At 42.1% G+C, this 19061-nt stretch overlaps 1 protein-coding gene across 1 annotated transcript; it reads right to left on the minus strand.

The window, feature by feature from the left end:
* Positions 1–229: 229 nt before the first annotated feature.
* On the minus strand, positions 230–18360 carry LOC118342936 (TGF-beta receptor type-2-like). The gene is made up of 7 exons (XM_035681631.1): positions 18107–18360; positions 15372–15513; positions 14401–14591; positions 10629–11404; positions 9595–9736; positions 2470–2594; positions 230–685 (listed from the first exon to the last, which is right to left on the minus strand). Exons 1-7 carry the CDS (start codon positions 18177–18179, stop codon positions 506–508), a joined length of 1629 nt encoding a protein of 542 aa, XP_035537524.1. The 5' UTR covers positions 18180–18360; the 3' UTR covers positions 230–505.
* Positions 18361–19061: the final 701 nt, after the last annotated feature.

The following is a 19061-nucleotide window of genomic DNA, read 5'->3' on the forward strand; positions in this document are numbered from 1 at the left end:
TATGCAGTCGAATAAAATTTAAGGGGCATATTAGTGTTATTAACTGTCTTAATACTTTACATTGCACCTTTTAATCCCCTTTTTGAAATACGTGTTTTCCCTTTATTTCCTACCTGAAATGGTTTGTCAAATCAAAAAAGACACTGAATATATATCATTTGGTGTGCATAGATACCAGTAAAGTGCAAATAGTGTTTGGTTAATAAAGCTTTACAATGTGATTTCCCTGTTTATGTACGACTTGATCCAGTCTGTGAAGCATGTAGGAGAAAACAAATCAAGTCAGTCACTGCTGTTTATATTAAAGTTGGTCCTGATCTGTTTATGGAAGTCCATCTCTGGTATCAGTTCTGTTTCCTCTACATGATTTTCCAGTTTGCTCCTCCGTCAAACATTTCTGACGAACCCATTGCAAACGATGCATCCACTGGAATATTGTTCTCTCCCAGCTGCTTGGTTGTACTTCCTCTGCCACTCTGGTAGGGGGCAGTGTTTCTGTTGCGCTCTACTTCTCATCCACCACAAAGATTTCTTCAGGGATCTTCTCCTCTGAGTCAGAGCGATCTGACAGCTTGTCCAGGTACTCCATGTCGTAGAATCGCTCGGCAACACACTGGGCTGTCAGACGGGCCTCGGGGTCGTGGTCCCAGCAATCGTCTATGGCGGCGCACACCATCTGGATGCCCTGCAGGGGGAGTGGTGGAGCACAGATATAATCAGTCAATAATACTGACTTGGGGGCCGGTCTGACTGTGACAGCATATCATCACCTCAAGCTGAAACTATGAATGTTCATGTGTGTTTATGAGTTTCCATCTGTGTGTTTATGTGTATGTTGGTCTGTGTGTGTGTACCAGTGTGTTTTCTACCACATAATGCATCAGAATTATACACTCAGTTGCCAGTTTATTAGGTACACCTAGCTAAAACTAATGCAGTAATACAACAGTCCTCTCATGAAGGTTATAATGTTCATTCTTTGTTGAAACACTTTCAGGGAGGTGTTGATTCAACTATGATCAATATGGAGGCTGCAGTCTGTGGTGCTGTCGAACTGTATTGCATTATACTGACACGTGATCTGTTATTTAGCCTCCTTCATTGATATAAATGTGGTGGACAAAATAACAGAAACACAATAGAGCTCCTCTCAGGGCTATCATCAGGTGTAGACTATAAGTGATTGGCTGATCTTTGTTTTTTGTAGTTTTCTGTTTTATTATCTCCACGTGTTGATCAGTATAATGGTGTAAAACCATCGGCACTCGCCCACACGCCCGTCCTTATGCACGTGCACCAGAAAAAACAAAACTAAGACCCCAAAAAACTGCTCCATATTGTTACTAGATGTAAGTAAAAAAGGTATTTATTTTTGTATCTATATTTTTGGGGGGGCTTTTTGTGTTTATTTGACAGGACAACAGACAGGAAAGGGGGACAGAGAGAGGGAACAACACGCAGCGAAGGGCCAAGGGTCGGACACAAGCCACTGCAGCAAGGACCCAGCCCCGGTACATGATGCGCCAGCTCTACGAGGCGAGCTACCAGGGCACCCTCCACAGGGTACTTTTAACAGAAAATAGCTACTGCTCTGGGAAAATCATCATATTAACTGTATCTTACCTTACTAACACAACGATAACCACCATGTTTTTGTATATTAGACTACCATATATTGTAAGGATTTAACACAGCAAATGTTTTGACACAGCAAATGCAGACAGAAGCTTAAGGCAACTTATGCAACTTTAATGTGTGTCATGACGTCACAAAACAGGTCAATGTCCCAAAAAATCCCCAATTCAGGCCAAATTAAATGAGCAATCTACCTATGTTTACCCTTTTGCTGGCCTTACACCAGTGTGGAAATAGACACAATTATTTTGAACTGCAAGAACTTTCCCAGGAGACAAAGAAGCTTGACTGGCAGAACTAGGAACTAAATATAGCTCCTGTACAACAGTTACAGGTCCCTGCTCTGAGAGTTGTACTTTCTAATGGTTCAGGAACTTTCAGAGTGTAGTTTTCAGGGCTGAACATCACAGATTGGTCAAACACACACAGTGGCTGTTACAGCTTGTGTACAGCTTCCTTTATTGGATGACATTAGCATCACTATTGGGACATTGGATCGACATTTCTTATTAATGTTAAAAACAAAGTTATGTTTTCAGCTCCCTGACTAGTTACAAAAAGATAAAGGGAGAGAGTACGTTCAAACGAGCTGAAGGCATTAATAGAGAATGAGAGAGAGCTAGCGAGTTAATAAAACTTTTATTTGCTAATTGTTTCATTGTGGGTATGTTTTAAAAGCCCAAATAACCATAAAACACTTAGCAGATTGTCTACTTTTGGTAGACAGCTGTTGCAAACAGAACAAGATGACTCTGGTTCATTTGACATCATATCTGAGTAGCAGTAACCATACTTTACGTTAAATTTTAACTTTAAACTAAAAGGGCCTCTTACTGTGTGGTTGAGCCAGCTGTCGGGGATCTCGGGTCTTCCTCTGTCTCGGAGGACGCTGTCCTTCATACTCTCGACACATGGATGTTCCCTCAGGTTCCCAAAGGGTGGCTCGTACTCTTTCACATCTGCACACGCAAACAAGAGAAGTTCAGAAAAATTAGTCTGTGACCTTAACAATCGGGTGAGCTGTTTTATTCAGGCAATACACTTTGAAAGCTGTAGTGGAAGATACAGCTCAGCTGAAAAGAGATACTAGATCAGATGGCAGTGCCCCACAGCGCACACATCAACAACACCTCTCAAAGGATTCACTGTGCGCTCTAAATTAAAACTGCAGGTTGCAAACTTTAAATAGCACTGAAGCAGCACAAACAACTAGAAGAATCCTGTGCTGCTGATAGAGGGGCCGAGGGGGAGATTTGCTGAAGAGAAACACTTATTATTATCACATTTTTACCCTCAGCGTCAAGGAGCTTAAAGTATCTCACCAACGCAGCTCTGGCTTTGTGTCAGCTCTCTTACACAACAAAATCCAGGGTGCTTGTCAAAGGCAATTTACCAGTTGAGTTTACTCAGGGCAGGATTTCAAAGCACTGGCATGGAGAATATAGTCCGGAAACTGCGGGTCAAGAGTTTCCAAAGAGACGGTTTATCTTACATGAATTCATGTATCCTCGGAGTAAAACAACAAATCAAATTCCAATTTGCTCTGAAGCGTGGCGGGCTCGTATAAAAGAAAACACCAGTTTCAGAGAATCCACCGAGATAAGAGAAGCCCGATGAGGCACATGACTGTGTGAAGAATGTTGAAGTGAATAATTAGCTCGAGCGGATTTTCAGTAATTAAAAGATGACCAGGAGATGAAATAGCAGTTTGAGAATCACACGGCATTCCGAAAATAACGCCTCGGCAAAGACAGACAGAAGCCTTCAAACTGAAAACAGACACAATTTACACTTTTCTGTTTTTAGTCTGCTTTAAATTGACTGTCAGTGTTGACTGTTATTGGACACAATTATCCCTCCATCCTATATCTATATCCCTATACCTAGAAGATAGACATGTACTGCTAGACTACATACACTACATTGTTATTGCAGTTTTCAGTTTTAACTACAAGCTTAAACCTGTCTGTCTACACAGTGACTAAAATGATGATATTCAGGTAGGTATTTAGGTTGTTACAGGCTGTTTAGCTGCTTTTAATTACTCTACTGTAATGTAGAGGTATTTCTTTTATTTGAATATAGGATTTATCTTTCTATTGTAGTGAAACCTGTTTCTGTTGTTTCTTTAATTACAATTTATTTTTCCTAAGCGTACAGATGTTAAACAAAGTTAAAGCTGGACCTCGTTGCGCTCTCAGTTGCTCAAACAATACACCTACAAGACAGTGCCAGTCACTGGTTGCGTAATGAGCTGGTGTTAAAAAGTATCTGGCTTCAAATACACACAGATTGTAAACTGAAAGAAAGGCACAGTGGAGATTTGTCCTGCGCTTTCCCATCTGTAAATCTGTTCCACAGAGTTTACATGACTGGAACGAAGCAGCGCCAGCCGGAGCCAGCAAGCTCTGGAGAAACCCGTCCAGTCACGATGACAACATGCTGTCTCTGCACATGAACTGACACGTCTTGTGAGTAAATGACTAAATATACAGCATGAAAAAAGAGTTTGATTGGAATAAACTACTGGAATAGTATATATTTTTTAGGATGAACCACAGTTTTAAAAGAGAGAAATGTTACAGTACAGGAAGTTATGAATGCCACAGACAGGAATTGGAGGCTTCTGGGAGTCAGACTAGTGCAACAGGAGACTCTTTTCAGAGGCTGAAACTTTTTTGGCAAGCAAAGTTGCTCTGCTTTGGTACTAAAGCTTAAACACTGCCCCACCCAATCAGCATTTAAGAGAAAAGGTGACAGATCTTTTGTTTTGACAGGTCCGGGGGAGTGTATAATGTGTGCTACGCTGCAAATCCACGTTGTAAACTGTTTTGCAAACATGTTTATGTGTTCATCCCCGAACAATGGCTCCAAAATATATGAATCTGAGCGCTTTGCAGTGTAAACAACAGTGTTATTCCAGGATGGGAAGATTGGCCAATCCTGTTCTAAAAAGGACAGATGGTTTTACCAGGCAAACCTTAAATTAAACTCTGAACTAGCAAAAGCTATTGAAAACACAACACAGGGCGAGGGAGGAATGCTGCGGTTTGCAAAAGTCACACACAGCATATTGACAGTATTCCTGCGAAGCAATATAACAAGTTCGGCACGGTAACAATGTGGAACTTAGACTATGTCTCCTACGACAGCTGACATGTTGTGATGTGAATTTTGCAATGCTAGCACATATTTCATCCTTAATGTCTATTTTCCACGCCAGTTGTCAGGCATGCCTGTAGAAACTGTCTGGGAGTCTGCAGCCAAAAGAAATTCAGTTAAATTTAGCCACAACGGCAGTCTGGGGAAACAACTCAATGAACGTCGGTTCAGGAGCTTTGCGATATACTGCACATCCATGCCAGTCACGTTGCCATAGTGACGAAATGCCCTCTTTGATATCTTTCAGGGAATGACCAGGTGCTGCACTTCATTGGTTTGTCGTTCATTAACCTATGACTTGTTTTGATTCAGATGTTAAGGTCAAACTGCAGTACGGAGCCAAACAGGACCAAAACAAAAATGAGAGAAACGAGCATAAGCCATTCCAGCGTGTGAAATTTGTTCTGCTGCCCTTCCAAGTTAACATTTGTGTCTAATTATGCTCAACAAAGCGTAAGCACTGAAAAAAAGAACAGAAGTCCTGTCACCTAAACACATAAATAATTCAGAAAAACAGATCCACACGGAGTTTCGACATGTACTTGGAAATAAATTAGTAATGTGATCACAATAACATTGTCTGTTTGTCAGAGGCTGTCTGAGTCTACAACAAAAGCTCAACTAATCTACTTCCAGCTGCCTCTGCTGGTTTTCATTAGGCCGCGGTGGCTGTGACACTTGTTTGTGTTCCTCACAGGTTGTTAAAGTCATTTGCTACAGAGGTATGCATGTACAATACACGTTAGCAGAGCTTAATGTTGGACATATGGCACTGGCTTACTCTGGAGCCTTACCCTACCATTAACTGATACAAGCCCTAACCTTCACCTAACCCCATTAAAGAAGACCAAAAGAAACTATTTTAGCTCGTGCTGGATTCAACTTCAGTGAAACCAAATTGGGCACACACATTTTGTCCCAAATTCATCCACAATCAAGTGGTTTGAAATCCAAACTTTGTCCCCAAATGCAGACTATGGAAGACCCCCCACATACACATACACATACACACCATACCATCGGGCCCTCCAGTCCTGGAGGAGTTGATGGTCTGACATCTGGAGAGCAGCTGCCCTAACCTCTTCTCCTCTCCAGTCTAGCCCAACCTCTCCCTCTAGGGACTGAAGGCATTTCTCAGTCTGCAACTCCACATTCAACACCACTCCACTATTATCCCCCTACATAGCCCCACCCGCCTGAGGAACGCCCTCACAGACTTTCCAAGCCCTAAATCTGGACCAGCTAAATTATACAGGAGAGACATTTTAGGGAACAGAGTCAGAGATAAAAAAAGGCCTGAGCCTTGAATCTAGATTTTTCTTCTCTCCCAGGTGTGTTGATCTCTGTTTCCCTCTCACTCTTCCTCTTCCTCTGTCTGTATAGTCTTGGAAGATAAAGAAAGCAAAGTGATGGCTCATGGCTGGCTGACTGTCGCTGTCGACAGACGGCTGTGTTCTCCTTGCCTGGCGGATCTCAGATCAGACCACGGCCCCAGGAGCTGTGACAGAGCGGCTATGTGGCTGCTTGCCACTGAGACGCAGCGCGCTGATCAGACATCTGTCTTCCACAGACACACACACAGGCAGGTGGCAACAGACAAGAAAGACAAGAGGAAACCAGGGCTTCACCCCACTCATTATAATGATGCCCTAGGATCTGTCACTCTGAATTTCTGTGTGTGCACACGTGTTTCATATTTTGTCTCAAGTGAGGTGAGTACTCAGGGTGTCATTAGTGACTCACCAACCTCCAGGGACAACTTGGCAACTTCAGCAAAAACAATAGACCAACAGCGTGAAAGCATGAAACTCTCTGTAAACACAGTTTTACTCTCGTGGTGCTCTGATTCCCGAATCAATACCAGATCTCTGCCAGAACACTATCTGCAAGGAGATTTTGTTTTTGCTGCCAGTGAAGCAAAACCAAATTACTGCATCTCATTTACGCAGCTTATTCTTTCCACCTTCCTCAGGGTTTATCAAGGTAGGAGGCTGGCTGTGTTTGTACAACATTTTAACCTCTCAGCATGAATCATGAATGATCAACGTCTCCTTGAGTTTTGGCCTTAATGAACTACAGATTTCACCCCTCTGCTCGTCTCGGAGAGATGCCAAGTCTAGAAAAAGTGGACACAGAAAATATTCCATCTGCTTCCATCTATAGTCTCTATTATGGTCCAGGGGTGGGACGGGAACCCCTCTGCTTCCCCTCTCTCCAGTAAATCTATGCTAGCTGTCCTCCCTGTCTGTCTGTGCCGGCATGAGTAAAGCTGGATGGCTGTCTACAGTGTTATAGTGCAGTGGGAGAGTAATTAACTGCTGCCTTACCTGCCTGAGGGTAGGAAGAAAAAGACAGACAGAGAGAGAGGGGGGAAACAATGTAGATAAACTGAGCTGAAAGTTTTGAAGCAGAGAATGACACAGTTTCTGTGCAAGGACAGAAAATGTGTTCAAACTGGGTCCCAACAGTGTGTCTGTTTGTGGAGATGTAAATAAATGCGCAGTAAAGGAACGAAAGACTCGGAAATGAACTCAGAAATAAATGAAATGGGTGTAGGAGGATGAGTGGGATGAATAAAGCTGTTCTCCGTCAAATCCCTCAAGAGGAAATCAAGTGAAGCCACGCTAACCTTTATCCAGTGAGCCTGGATTCGTTTAGTCCGTCTCTACCAACATGTATCCTGTCTTTTCCGCTCTCATGAGACATTAGCCGCAAAACATCCTCATTTAAAGGAGACATCCATTCTTACACGCTCGCTCTGAGAACAGCACATCTTGAGAACTGTGCTCTTTGCAAAACAGGAAATAGACTATTTTCTTTTCAAAGGTGTACCCTCAGGGCACGAATATTCTTGCTGTTGGGAAGGAAAAGCAAGGGGAATTGTGGGTCACTCAGCCATGTTTTTTCTTGAGAGGACTCTTGGGCAACGTAACTGTGCGATACACTTCAAGGAGGCCCCCTGGGAAGATCGATGGGGCAAAACAGGAAAACGCCAAAGTAGAAGCGTTCATGCCCAAACCCGGCTTTCAATCACTGCTCTGACACAATGGAGACAGGAGCAGTCACAGAAACAAGCCGGACCACAGAGACACTAAAGGGAAGTGAAAAACAAACGACGGAGTGTCGACATGAAATACTGCCCTGCGGTTTGCCTTCAGATAATCAACCATTTCTATTATTTGCACATATCCTGGCCTTGTTTTTGCTACAGAATGACAAACACAAGCAACGGTGCATTAGTCAAGTGAAGGCTGATCCTTGAGACTGCTACAAGATGGATTGTGCGTTTGACAGTTTTAGATTTTGTTCCCACAGTGAGTAATGGGTCGTGGACGGCACACACATAAGTCCTGTCGCACGGTGTCACACATCCAGTAAGTGAACTCAAGGTGGAGTCGGTCACTGCGCTCCTAATTGGTGAAGTCATTAATGGGCTGGTATTCCTTAGAGGTCAAGCGAGCTGCGGAGGAAGTCTTTCTTTTTACAGTATTTCTGAGGATATTTACACAGGCCCCAAAGGGAATTTCATCAATCAGTGCTTCTATTGATTTCCTTTACACTGAACCGACGCAGGCTAATCCCTAATTTACCAAGGAAAATGCCGTTATCTCTATTATTAACTACAGTAAAGGTCACAAGTGCTGTTTACTGTGTGTACAGTGGGGGCACCACCAGTCAGGCAGTCAGAAATATCACATTTAGGCAACAAACACGACTGATCACAATAAACACACATAAAACCTCGGGCAGCAAAGTGGAATACCGATTAAAGGAATAGTTCAACATTTTGGGAAATACGTTTAGTAGCTTTTTTTGTTGAGAATTAGAGAGGAAATCCATCCCACTCTCATGTCTGTCAAGTTGTGCTTTTACAGGGGGACTATTTTTTCAGCTGGAGGCAGTGACTTTATGGTGTCTCTGCCGGCTTCCTGGCAACCTCCCGTTGAAGACATGACCCTGGGAAGCCATTGCGTCTCACCTTAGAGCAGCTGGTAGGTGCTTTTTTTTTTTACTTTTCAAGACAGGCTAGCTGTTTCATTCCAGTCTTAATGCTAAGCTATGCTAAAACTATTCCTTTAAGATGTTCATCGTCCTTCATGATAAGAAATATCTGTATCTACTTTGAACAAGACACTGACTTTAGCTTTCTAGTTGTCCCAGTATTCTTTGAAGAGGGACAAGCTCGATGGCTATCACACACTCTTTTTCAAATATTTGCTATGTAGAAGCATTAAACTGACTTTAACATGGATATAAGCCTGTTTTGGTCTCTATATCCTCCTTAAACACAGCTACAGACATTAAGAGTCTTTCTGCAAAATCTATAAAGGAGTTGTTGTTTTTGCTAATTTTATTCATACATTTGATCTTTAAGTAATGTTTTATATCAATGAATAATTCATTTAAAGCTTAATTAATCCATCTACTTAAAGCTGCTCAATCTAAAAAGGCAAAATGTTTTGATCAGGTCTCAGTGGAGGTTTTGATATCTCATGGTACGACTGCTCTACTAGACAAATGTGATGAAATCATTTGGCATAAAAAGTAAACATGTTAACATTTTTAAAAAAATCCACAAAATATGAGGTCTCAGCAGCTTCCATCAAAAGTTGCTGCATTAGCCTTCAAATTAAAATATTGATCTAACACTACCATGAAATAATTTCTCTCACTGTGGCACAGCAGCTCTTTACTCAATACTAAATTCTGTGATTGCGATCTACCTCCGACAGCGCAGTCGTGCCTCTGATCAAAACAACATTTTATCCTACAGTCGTGTGTCTGATTGTGTCTTACCTCCAATTGCGTTACACCTGGAGATGATCTCCCACAGTACAAGAGCCATTGAATACACATCAGCCTGTTTGAAGGACTCGATGTTTTCTAGGTTGATTCTGGACTCCAAGACCTCTGGGGCCATGTACCTGGCTGTTCCCACCTGAGAAAAACAAAAAGAAAAAGATTTATATGTAAGACCATGATACCACAGATGATGTAAATGGTAAATTGATGTATAATACTGTTGTGTATGGCTTTAAGGGGAGCTGGTAATCCACACACTTAAATCACTGTTTTTAATCAATGACTAGATTTTTACCACTAAACAGGAGTTGTTTGGGTGATAAAGCATAGCTAAGTAGACCATCTTAGCACTAAGAGTTGTTTACCTGCATTAATCAAGTGACAGGTGGTAATTTTGCGCTGCAGTAAGATGTCATATCACATTTATATGAATTTTAAACATGTTTGATGTATAAGATAATTGGAAAAACAATGGTAGCTCTGGGCTCAACAACACGCTGCTTGTCTTCCCATAATTACCACCTTGGACAATGTGTTCACTGGCGCTACCTGGAAAATGCACTGAGAGCATTACAATGCATTAGGTGTGCTGCGCAGCAAGGTGAGGCCTTTTCATAATGACTCATTTTCATAACAGAGTCTAATATGACTATGGCCTATTACACCAGCGTAATGAGTCCATTAAGAATCAATCAAGCCTGTTTGTCTTGTGAATGTAATAAAACGACAACCTAAGAACACTTCCAGCACTATTTCTATCTGCATTAGCCATCTGGGGCCAAGATATATAGGGTGCCAAATATTAAAAGATGGTGTCCTGAGTGATGAGGATCAAAAATGAAAACCTCTGATTGATAGCACAGCTCTTTTTAGGGTCTAATAAATATCTTTAAAGAAATATATGACAGGACTTGGAATGGCCTGTGTCTGCCAGCAAAAAGGGGAGAGAATTTTATTTTAATCGCCGAGGGGATCGAAAGCCAAGTAAAACCAAATAAACCCCCAAATTCAGGATTAGAAGGCTTTACCTGCCCACTGTTGGCCAGCTCATCCACAGACAGACTGTTGTCCAGGCGGAGGGCGAGGCCAAAGTCACACAGGCAGCAGGTCAGGTCGCTTTTCACAAGTATGTTGGAGCTCTTAATGTCCCTGTGTGCGATGGGCACCTTGTAGCGACCGCAAGTAGTGTGGTCACTGTGGAGGTGCGCCACGCCACACGCTAGCGAGCCTCCCAGCATCCACAGGTCGTGCCAGTTGATAATATGGTGAATCAAGTACTCCTGGAGGTTTCCTCTTGGATGGTAGGCTGTGATCAGCCAGTACTGTCTCTGCACCTTCCTTTCCTCTGCTGTCAGGAAGTGAAGCACATTGTCATGTCTCAAGTCTGCGTCTGAGAAAATTTCTTTCTCACTCTTCCAGGAGGCGTACTCCTCATACTGGAAAATCTTAACAGCCACTGTCTCAAAGCCCTGCTCCTCGCTGACTGAGGAGCCCTGCTTAAGCTTGGCTTTGTAAACTTCTGCGAAGCGTCCTTTTCCAACCTGCACATCCAGTTCAATGGGCAGCAGCTCGGTGTTGTGGTTGAGGTTGTTGGCGTGTGTGGAGCTACTGTCTGAACCTTCGTCGTCTATCATGATGGCGCGACCGTCACTGAAGTCCAGCGGAGGACCCCTCCTGCGCTTGGAGGTGGCTTGCCGCTGGCGGTAGACCCGGTAACAGTAGAAGGAAGTGATGACGACAACAGCCACAACGAGCAGAGGCACCAGGCTCACTAAGATGACCGCCACCACCTGGGAATCCATGTCTGAGGGAACAAAAATCAAAAGGATTAAAATGATGATCATGACAATGTGCAGTGTGAAGGCGTCGCTTGTACTGACAAATATAGTCAACTCTGCAGTTCTCCTTGGCTCTATAGAGCATTTTAGCATCTTTCAACACATTGTTTTGGTTTTACGGATTTACTGTTTGGTTCATTCTCACCCCCTTTCCAAATGCAGCAGGCAGCTGTTTTCAGCAAAAATGCTCCAATTAACCCATTGTACACTTTACTCAATGGGTAGATTCACTTACTTGCATAGAAGATCATGTAAACTGATCAAAAGCTCCAGTGCAGCTACAACATGGAGATTACTTTGTCAACCACATTTGTATAGTTTAAAATAGGTTTAATTTTCTTTCTAAACACTGTATTTTTCCACTTGTGCTTCTTTTGGAACGATTTAATATGTAAAACAATTTGTCGCCCACAATATAAAGAAATGAAACTCAAATTCCTCCCCTGCAGATCAGCATCTAGCTAAGAGTAAAGTAATATTCTCAGAGCAGCAGAGGAACCTGACCCATCCCTGTGGAATGTCTATAAGCATCAGAGAGCTAAAGTTAGCGTCTGGGCCACAAAGGCAAACTGCTCCAAACCCTGACCCAGTCAACCACATATTGTGTCTCTTTATAGTACATGTCTGATTCTTATAATTTAGGACGTGGTGTGTCTGGGAGCTGCTTCGGTTTTGGCAAACAGTGAAAGTTTATGCTTGTACTGTGTTTATGGTCCAGTTTTTGAAGCTGCAGCCATAAAAGGAGACCTATAAAAACAATATCACCAGACACAACATACTAAATGAGAAAACCCCAATTGGTCTGCAGTTTGATGAGTTCTAAATTTAATCATTTATACAGTATGTCGTCTTGTCTAGAATGCCACACAACTTTCCTAAACATTTTCCATTTTAAAATGGCCAGCTTTTACACGCTTTCATTTTTAAATCTAGTGGAAGATTTTGGTTGTGGGGCAGTTTGAAAGCAGAAATGTGCTCACAAGACGAATAGGGAAGGCATCTTGCTGGCTGCCCAGTCGAGCCCTCTGATTCCCTCTAATTTTTTTTTTTTCTAAACAGGAAACCACATGTCTGAAATCCTCAACATGGCCCCAGCCAGTTTGTTTTTATTTTCATAGAGTGAGAAGCTATTTCTCACAACAAACCTGTCCCTGTGCCTCCCGGACTCGCTCAGCTTTGGCCAAAACCTTCACTTAAAGTATGAAATATTGAATGTTTGGAAGAAAAGGCTCTGTGAGTGGCAAAAAGTGTGAATTACAGTGAGTCATAATGTTGAAATTGAGGGATTGGTATGCTGTGTTTGGTACTCAACAGAAAGGCTGTTTTGATCCAGAAACCCAACAGTAATGTAAAAATAACACGCTCTGTCAAAATACCCAATTGGTACTGGATATAGTATTCTAATTTTTGGTGTAGAATTGTGTTTTTGCTTATTTTTCTAGCATCACAAGCTTCTTGTTCTCAAGTTAAAACTACTTTTGTATCCTTCTTGTCATGTCCATTAGTTTTTGTATGTAACACCATTAGCCTATTTATCAGGGTGGCAGTGCAATTGCATAAATAGAGGTGGATGTTACCATAGAAACTCAGGTATTTCATCTGGTATGTGGCAAACAACTCACTATTTCCTGTAACGGCAGCAACTGTGGACTATACGGCAGTGGTTCTACTGCCTTGTTTCTATAATTTTGAAGGGAATCTGACTGAATCTAACCCCTCGGCAAAGAATTAAGAATAACTTTAAAGAAGAAATACCCAGTTTTCTCGCTGATGGCCTTGTGTGCTTATGTAGGTCATATAGAGGAATCAGTATTAAATTGAGACTGTTTCATAACCAGTTAAAAACTCCTTGTCGTAGATTTAAGTAACGGCTTTGAGATGTTTTGTGCAGTGTCCTTCAGCTATGGGAAAAAAATATTGTGAATCAAATCTCAATCTCAGTTCTCAGGAAGAGGTAGAGTCACCCACATTTACTGGCAATGATGCCTTGTAGTTGTTATTTCTCCTTGAAGAGCTTTATTACAACATTGTCTCATGTTAGTCACTGAGAAGTAACAGGGAGACCAGACATTCTCAAGAGTACGAAAATGTATTTCCATTACGTGGTTTGTACTATGCAGATGCTTTCAATTTGGCTCTCTGTGCAGAGCCAGGTCTCGGAAATGTACCTCAGTGTTATTATTGCCTGGATGCTGTAGTCAAAATACATCTGATTCCAGGGCTAGTGTTGTAACTGGAGTCTACAAGCCAATGTCTCCAAAAAGCTGTTTGTAATCATGTATCTGGAGAGCATTACAGTGCACACGTGTTAGCATTCATGCATGACGCCTTACATGACAAGCTGATGGAAACTGGCACAATATTATTAGGCCATGACCATGACTATGACGTTACCATGTTATGTTGTACAGATGTAAGATCTGAAGAGTCCTATTTTTACATGCACTATTGCTCTACTGTGAAAGAAAACTACTGATACAAGAGCGAGATAGACTTGTCGGAAATGCATTTATTTGCTTTTTTTGCAGAGTGTTAGATGAGTAGATTAATTTAGCATAAAGGCTGTAAACAGGCGGAAACAGCTAGCCTGACTTTGTTTTGTTTTTTTTGCTGCTAGATGGATTTTGTTACTTTGTGACAGAGGCAAGCTAGCTGTTTCACATGCTCCAGTGTTTATGCTACATTAATTTAAGCTAAGTGGCTGCTGGTTGTTGCTCCATATTTAATTTCTCAAAATGCTGAACTACTCCTTTAATGTCAGGAAGAGGAGAGTTTATTGTCATTGCATGTTAGGAAACATTAACAGTATGGTATTTCACAATGGATGCATCTTACCAGATCACTATTATGCTATTTTAAAAAGGCACAATTGACAAAAAATACATCAGATAAAGACACTCACTAAGCTGAAGAGTGAATTGAAATAAAGGATTATTAGGTGACATAATTGTGTCTCACTTACTGGAGCTAAAGAAGATATGCTCATTGCACTCATCCTCAGAGCAGGAACAGATGAAGAATTGTGAGCCCATGCCCTTTATTTCTTTCATCTCGCACTTGCTGTTGTTGTAATCCTCCAGGACCAAGCCATAGAGCCTCTGAGCTGGGTTGTGGCAGACTGTATCAAAGGTGATGTTGTCATCTTTCTTCCTCCTTGGAAAGAGAAAACACACATAGAAAATACTGCCATTTACTGGACTAAGTTTGTAGTCTTACAACTATTTTGGCAATGAAGTCCCCTTTTCAGAGATCTGTATTAACATGTAACAAGGCAATGATAGCAGATCTACAGTTGTGCAAATAATGCAATTTTTCAGCTATACAGCAAAAAGTGGTATCTGTAAATGGCCTATTTGTCTCTTTCAGTGGACCACAGCCTCAGCATTATGCAAATGACTGCAATACAGAAGTCACACTTACAAACAGGAAACAGGAAAAATCCTGAACCTGCACAAATGTACATATTTAAATTGTGTTTCCCTGCTGTGCACCATTGTGAGAAACATTTTAAAGAGGTGCTGCTGTCCATTTCCGCTGACCTCAGCTCATAACGTGCCCGCAACATCGCTAATATAATGAGAAACAGCAGCAGCGCAGCCTTAAGCTTTTAACACCAACACAAATCTGCTTCCTGCTGCTTCTCACATTCACAGTCAGATTCAATGGGCAGTTAGAAGTTCATGTGCCATCATAATCCAGTCATCTGTCTTAACCAGAATGCTGCCTGACAGAGTGTTCAAAGGAAAAGGTCACTCCAAGGAAGAACTTTTAGGGGGAGGAAATGCCCTCGTTTCCTCACTTCTTTGTCTGTAAATGTTGTAAGACTTAAGTAACTTAATTATTCAAGTCTTAAACCCTTTTGCATCATAACTCTTGCTTTCATTTATATAGAAATGTGGTCCAGCCATTGTGTTTAGATAATTGGACACTTACCAGATACTGACACACACATCTTGTTTATCGGGACAGATGGACGTGATGTCACAGTCCACCTTGCATCTCCCTTTACCTGCGCAGCTCGTTGCTTGCACGTCACAGAACTTGCACAGCCTTTTTAGCTTCATTATACTGGCTTCTGGAAAAAAGGAAGGAGAAGGGGAGGAGAGGAGAGACGGTGAGTTTTCGCTTTTAAAACAGACTCAAGCCCATTTCCTTATGTGCAATTGGATTAAATAAGCAACATTTGACATCAGAATTGGCAAACACACTTCAATGATGATCAATAAAAGGAATATTTATTAACATTAGCAAAACTAAAATTGAATTAAAGGGAAGGAGTCTTTTGGAATTTGGCACTAAGTAGAAGCAGATATTCAACATAACCACGAAAAAATCTAAACTATTTCATCCTAGAGGGCTTGACAGATTTTTCCCCTGTGAAGCCTGAACAATAAGAGCAGCATGCAGTGGCATCCACCTCCTTTGGTCTTGTTCAGACTTGACTTTGCCGGCAGGGAGACCCATATCAGAGAGACAGACAGGATTGTGTGATGAGTGCCTGTGGGTTTGATAATCATCTAAGGAGACAACTGCCAGACAGGCAAGAACAACAAACAAAGGAAACACGGATGCATCTCCTCGCTGAGAAGTCTCTAATTTGTCAAGCCGATGAGTCGGCTCACCATCTTGAGAGGTGTTCAGCCAACTCTGTTCATAAATATCAAAAAAAGAGGGCGACCTTACGTATCTATGAATGTTTGGAGAGGGACAGAAATGTGTGTATGTGTTGGTGAATGTTTGCCTCCGTGCAGAAATCCTCCGACTGCAGTCTGCATGCATTGAGAAGCTGTTCATGATAAAAATCTGCCAGGCTGCATGCCTCTGTTTGGCGTAGAAAGAAGATATGGAGCAACAAGGAAGCTGAACAATCTCTCTGCTTTTCCTTTGCCTAAAGGAGGACTCCAACCACATTAAAGTACGAGTGGAAAGTGGATCTTGTGGCTTTAAGAGTGGGAAATGATCCTAAAAAAGAGGATATTCCAAATTTCCCATGATCAATCTAGCACCAGTGGTTGAGGGAAGAAGACAGACAATCCCACGTGATTTTGTACAAGTGTACACAACTTAGACTCAAGCGGTGAAGATAAAGTTAGGCCACTTGCCGTGAGTCTATTGAGTAAACAGAGGGTAAAAAAAGAAATTGCCACATGATGACAACTCCTTACAGGTCTGTAAAATTCATGAAAACAAAAACGAAATTAAAAGTCTAACCAGAAAAAAACAAGAGGAAATGAACACAGAACCACAGTGCTGCACGTGACAGTAAAACCGCAAAACCACACTTCAACTGTACGCAGACTTCATGTGCACAAGAAGTGCACCTGTTGTTTGTACCAGGAAACACAACTCCCGAGGAGGCACTGTGAACAAACGTGTGGTGTATCTGAAAACAGTAGCACTGACAAGAATTCGTTTACATGACCCGAAAGTGAGATGATTTAGATCGGGAAGTGAAAGCAGACGAAGAAGTTTGTTCAGTATCCGTTCTCCCCTGACTTCACACCGACTTGAGGAAAAGTTGCTGTGTGTACGTGTGTGCATGTGTGCGCTCTTAACCCGGCACAAAAAGCCTACTGTGTTGTTTAACCCAGTCTGCCCGGGTGGGGTTAGACCTGCAGTTTGCAGCAGAAATATAGCACAACCTGCAGCGTGAAAGAGCAGCCAATCTACAGCACTGTACTCTGATGACATCCTGCTCCTGCTGCCTCTCACAAGACACTTTTCACATAAGCCAACAGGATATTGCTTTCTGGCCTTGTCTTAACGGGTGAGACTCCCAAATAAAAACATCAAAATATTATACTTGAACTCCAGACTTAACTACTTGACAGAGCAATTTAAAAACTCTGCCTGCCGGGCTGGTGAGGTGTTTTGAAGTAAATCAGCTCTGAGGGGATAGTCCATGCCTGAGTGCTGGTGGTGGGAAGGTGGTTGAGCCGGAGTAATTATATCATTAGAGCAACTCCTCTGAAAGAGCATGTCATTTAAACCCAGGAGGCGGGCCATGGAAGGGATGAATGGTAGTAATTGTCACCCAGGGCTACATCTAATTGCAGTGAGGGGGAAAGAGGATTAGGAGCAGCCAAAGCCACTTGGTGCCGCTGGGACTGAGTCTTGAGACAGATAAAGGTAAAGCAGGACTGCTAGACCTGTTAGCAATGTGGCTACACATCAAAGATGGAGATAGCGCCATCTGAGAGGGAAGGTGAGGGGGGGAGGGAGGGAGGAGGTGGGTTAAAGGCTGTGACTTCCAACAGGTGATGTCCTCTCAAGAGCCACACACACACACACACACACACCTATACACACACACACACACACATTGTAAACAGACATTAATTTTCAGGAAGACATGATTAGCCGTGCTAGCAAGTAAGACAAAGACTTGTTGAATATGGCTAAATAAGGGCAGGCTGTTGTTCTTATCAGTTTATTTAAATTAAAAGCGTTAAAATGTAATAATGTATAACAAGCCCGTGTAAAAAAAAAAACACCTGTGTGAAAATAATGAGTATAAGTTTATCATATTTTCCCAAAAGGAGACCATTTGTGTGACTTTGTAGCGCTCGATAACGGCTTCATGCATTCTCCTCAAACTACTGCGCAGCTGTGATAAAAGGGGAGCCGCGGCTTCCAAAACTTTTCTACAAGTTTAAAGTTCAACTCACCCGCCTCCACGAGCAGAATACTACCAAAGAGTATCGCTCCACACCAAAAAGCGGAAAACCGAAGTAGCTCCATTTAGAAACGGACTATACACTCCTCTCTTTCTCATTAATTTAGCGAAGAGCCTTGACAACGGGTTAATATCCAGACTCCGCGGACTTCTATCCGGTCCGGCTGTAAGTCTTCACAGCTCCGGGTAGGAGAAGCAGAGTAAACACACCAGGCAGGACTTGCCCTATATGACTCACAGTATGTGCACATTTCATGAAACAGGAAATCTTCAGAGGGGTTGGACAGTTTTTTTTTTTTCTTTCTCCCTCTTCTTCTTCTTTCTACTTCTCAGTCATGCTCATGTGGCTCACAAAGTCTTGAACCATGTCATTAAAACCCAGCAGAGTAAGACTTGAAATGACATGCTCTAAAATAGCTCAACCAGAGGCTTCACCTATAGCCTGCAAGTATATGCAAACACCCTGATTTACTTCAAAGTAGTCACAGCTTTCAGATCTTATTTAGAGCTGTCAAACGCTTGAGCTCATGTTTAATTTCAATTTTGACTCACTAAACTCATTTATTGCAAGTCACTGATTTACATTCCTCTTGCTTTATGTTTTTTCTGGAGAGGTTCCAGGCTCTCGGTTAATCAAGGATGACATAAGAAGTGGCGAGAGTCACTCCATATCTCACAGTGTTGGTTTTTATTGAAGACACACAGAGGTTAAGTCCACTATAACACCCATAAATTACCCGACTATTGCCGGGGCTTTTGCAGACATGTGTTTTTGCTCTGCATACTCAAGGCGTGATGTCAGGTTTCAGTCCTGACCCCGTGACCCTGGAGCTTATAACTCTCCACACATTACTTCTACTCCTCCTTACACCATTGCCTCACTGAGCTTTTATAACAGCTCTTGTATTGCTTTTAGTGAGCCTGTTTTAACCTATTGTCGGTGTAGT

This window comes from Morone saxatilis, unplaced genomic scaffold, assembly GCF_004916995.1.
Source record: "Morone saxatilis isolate NCDOM2014 unplaced genomic scaffold, NCSU_SB_2.0 Contig9, whole genome shotgun sequence".
NCBI lineage: Eukaryota > Metazoa > Chordata > Actinopteri > Moronidae > Morone > Morone saxatilis.

What these genes read in the sequence shown, in the direction of transcription:
- LOC118342936 (XM_035681631.1), bottom strand. Translation starts at nt 18,179, where the DNA reads ATGGAGCTACTTCGGTTTTCCGCTTTTTGGTGTGGAGCGATACTCTTT. An exon ending in TATTCTGCTCGTGGAGGCGG is followed by an intron (nt 15,514 to 18,106) that starts GTGAGTTGAACT and finishes CCTTTTTTCCAG; the next exon opens with AAGCCAGTATAATGAAGCTA. An exon ending in CAGGTGTAACGCAATTGGAG is followed by an intron (nt 2,595 to 9,594) that starts GTAAGACACAAT and finishes TTGCGTGTGCAG; the next exon opens with ATGTGAAAGAGTACGAGCCA.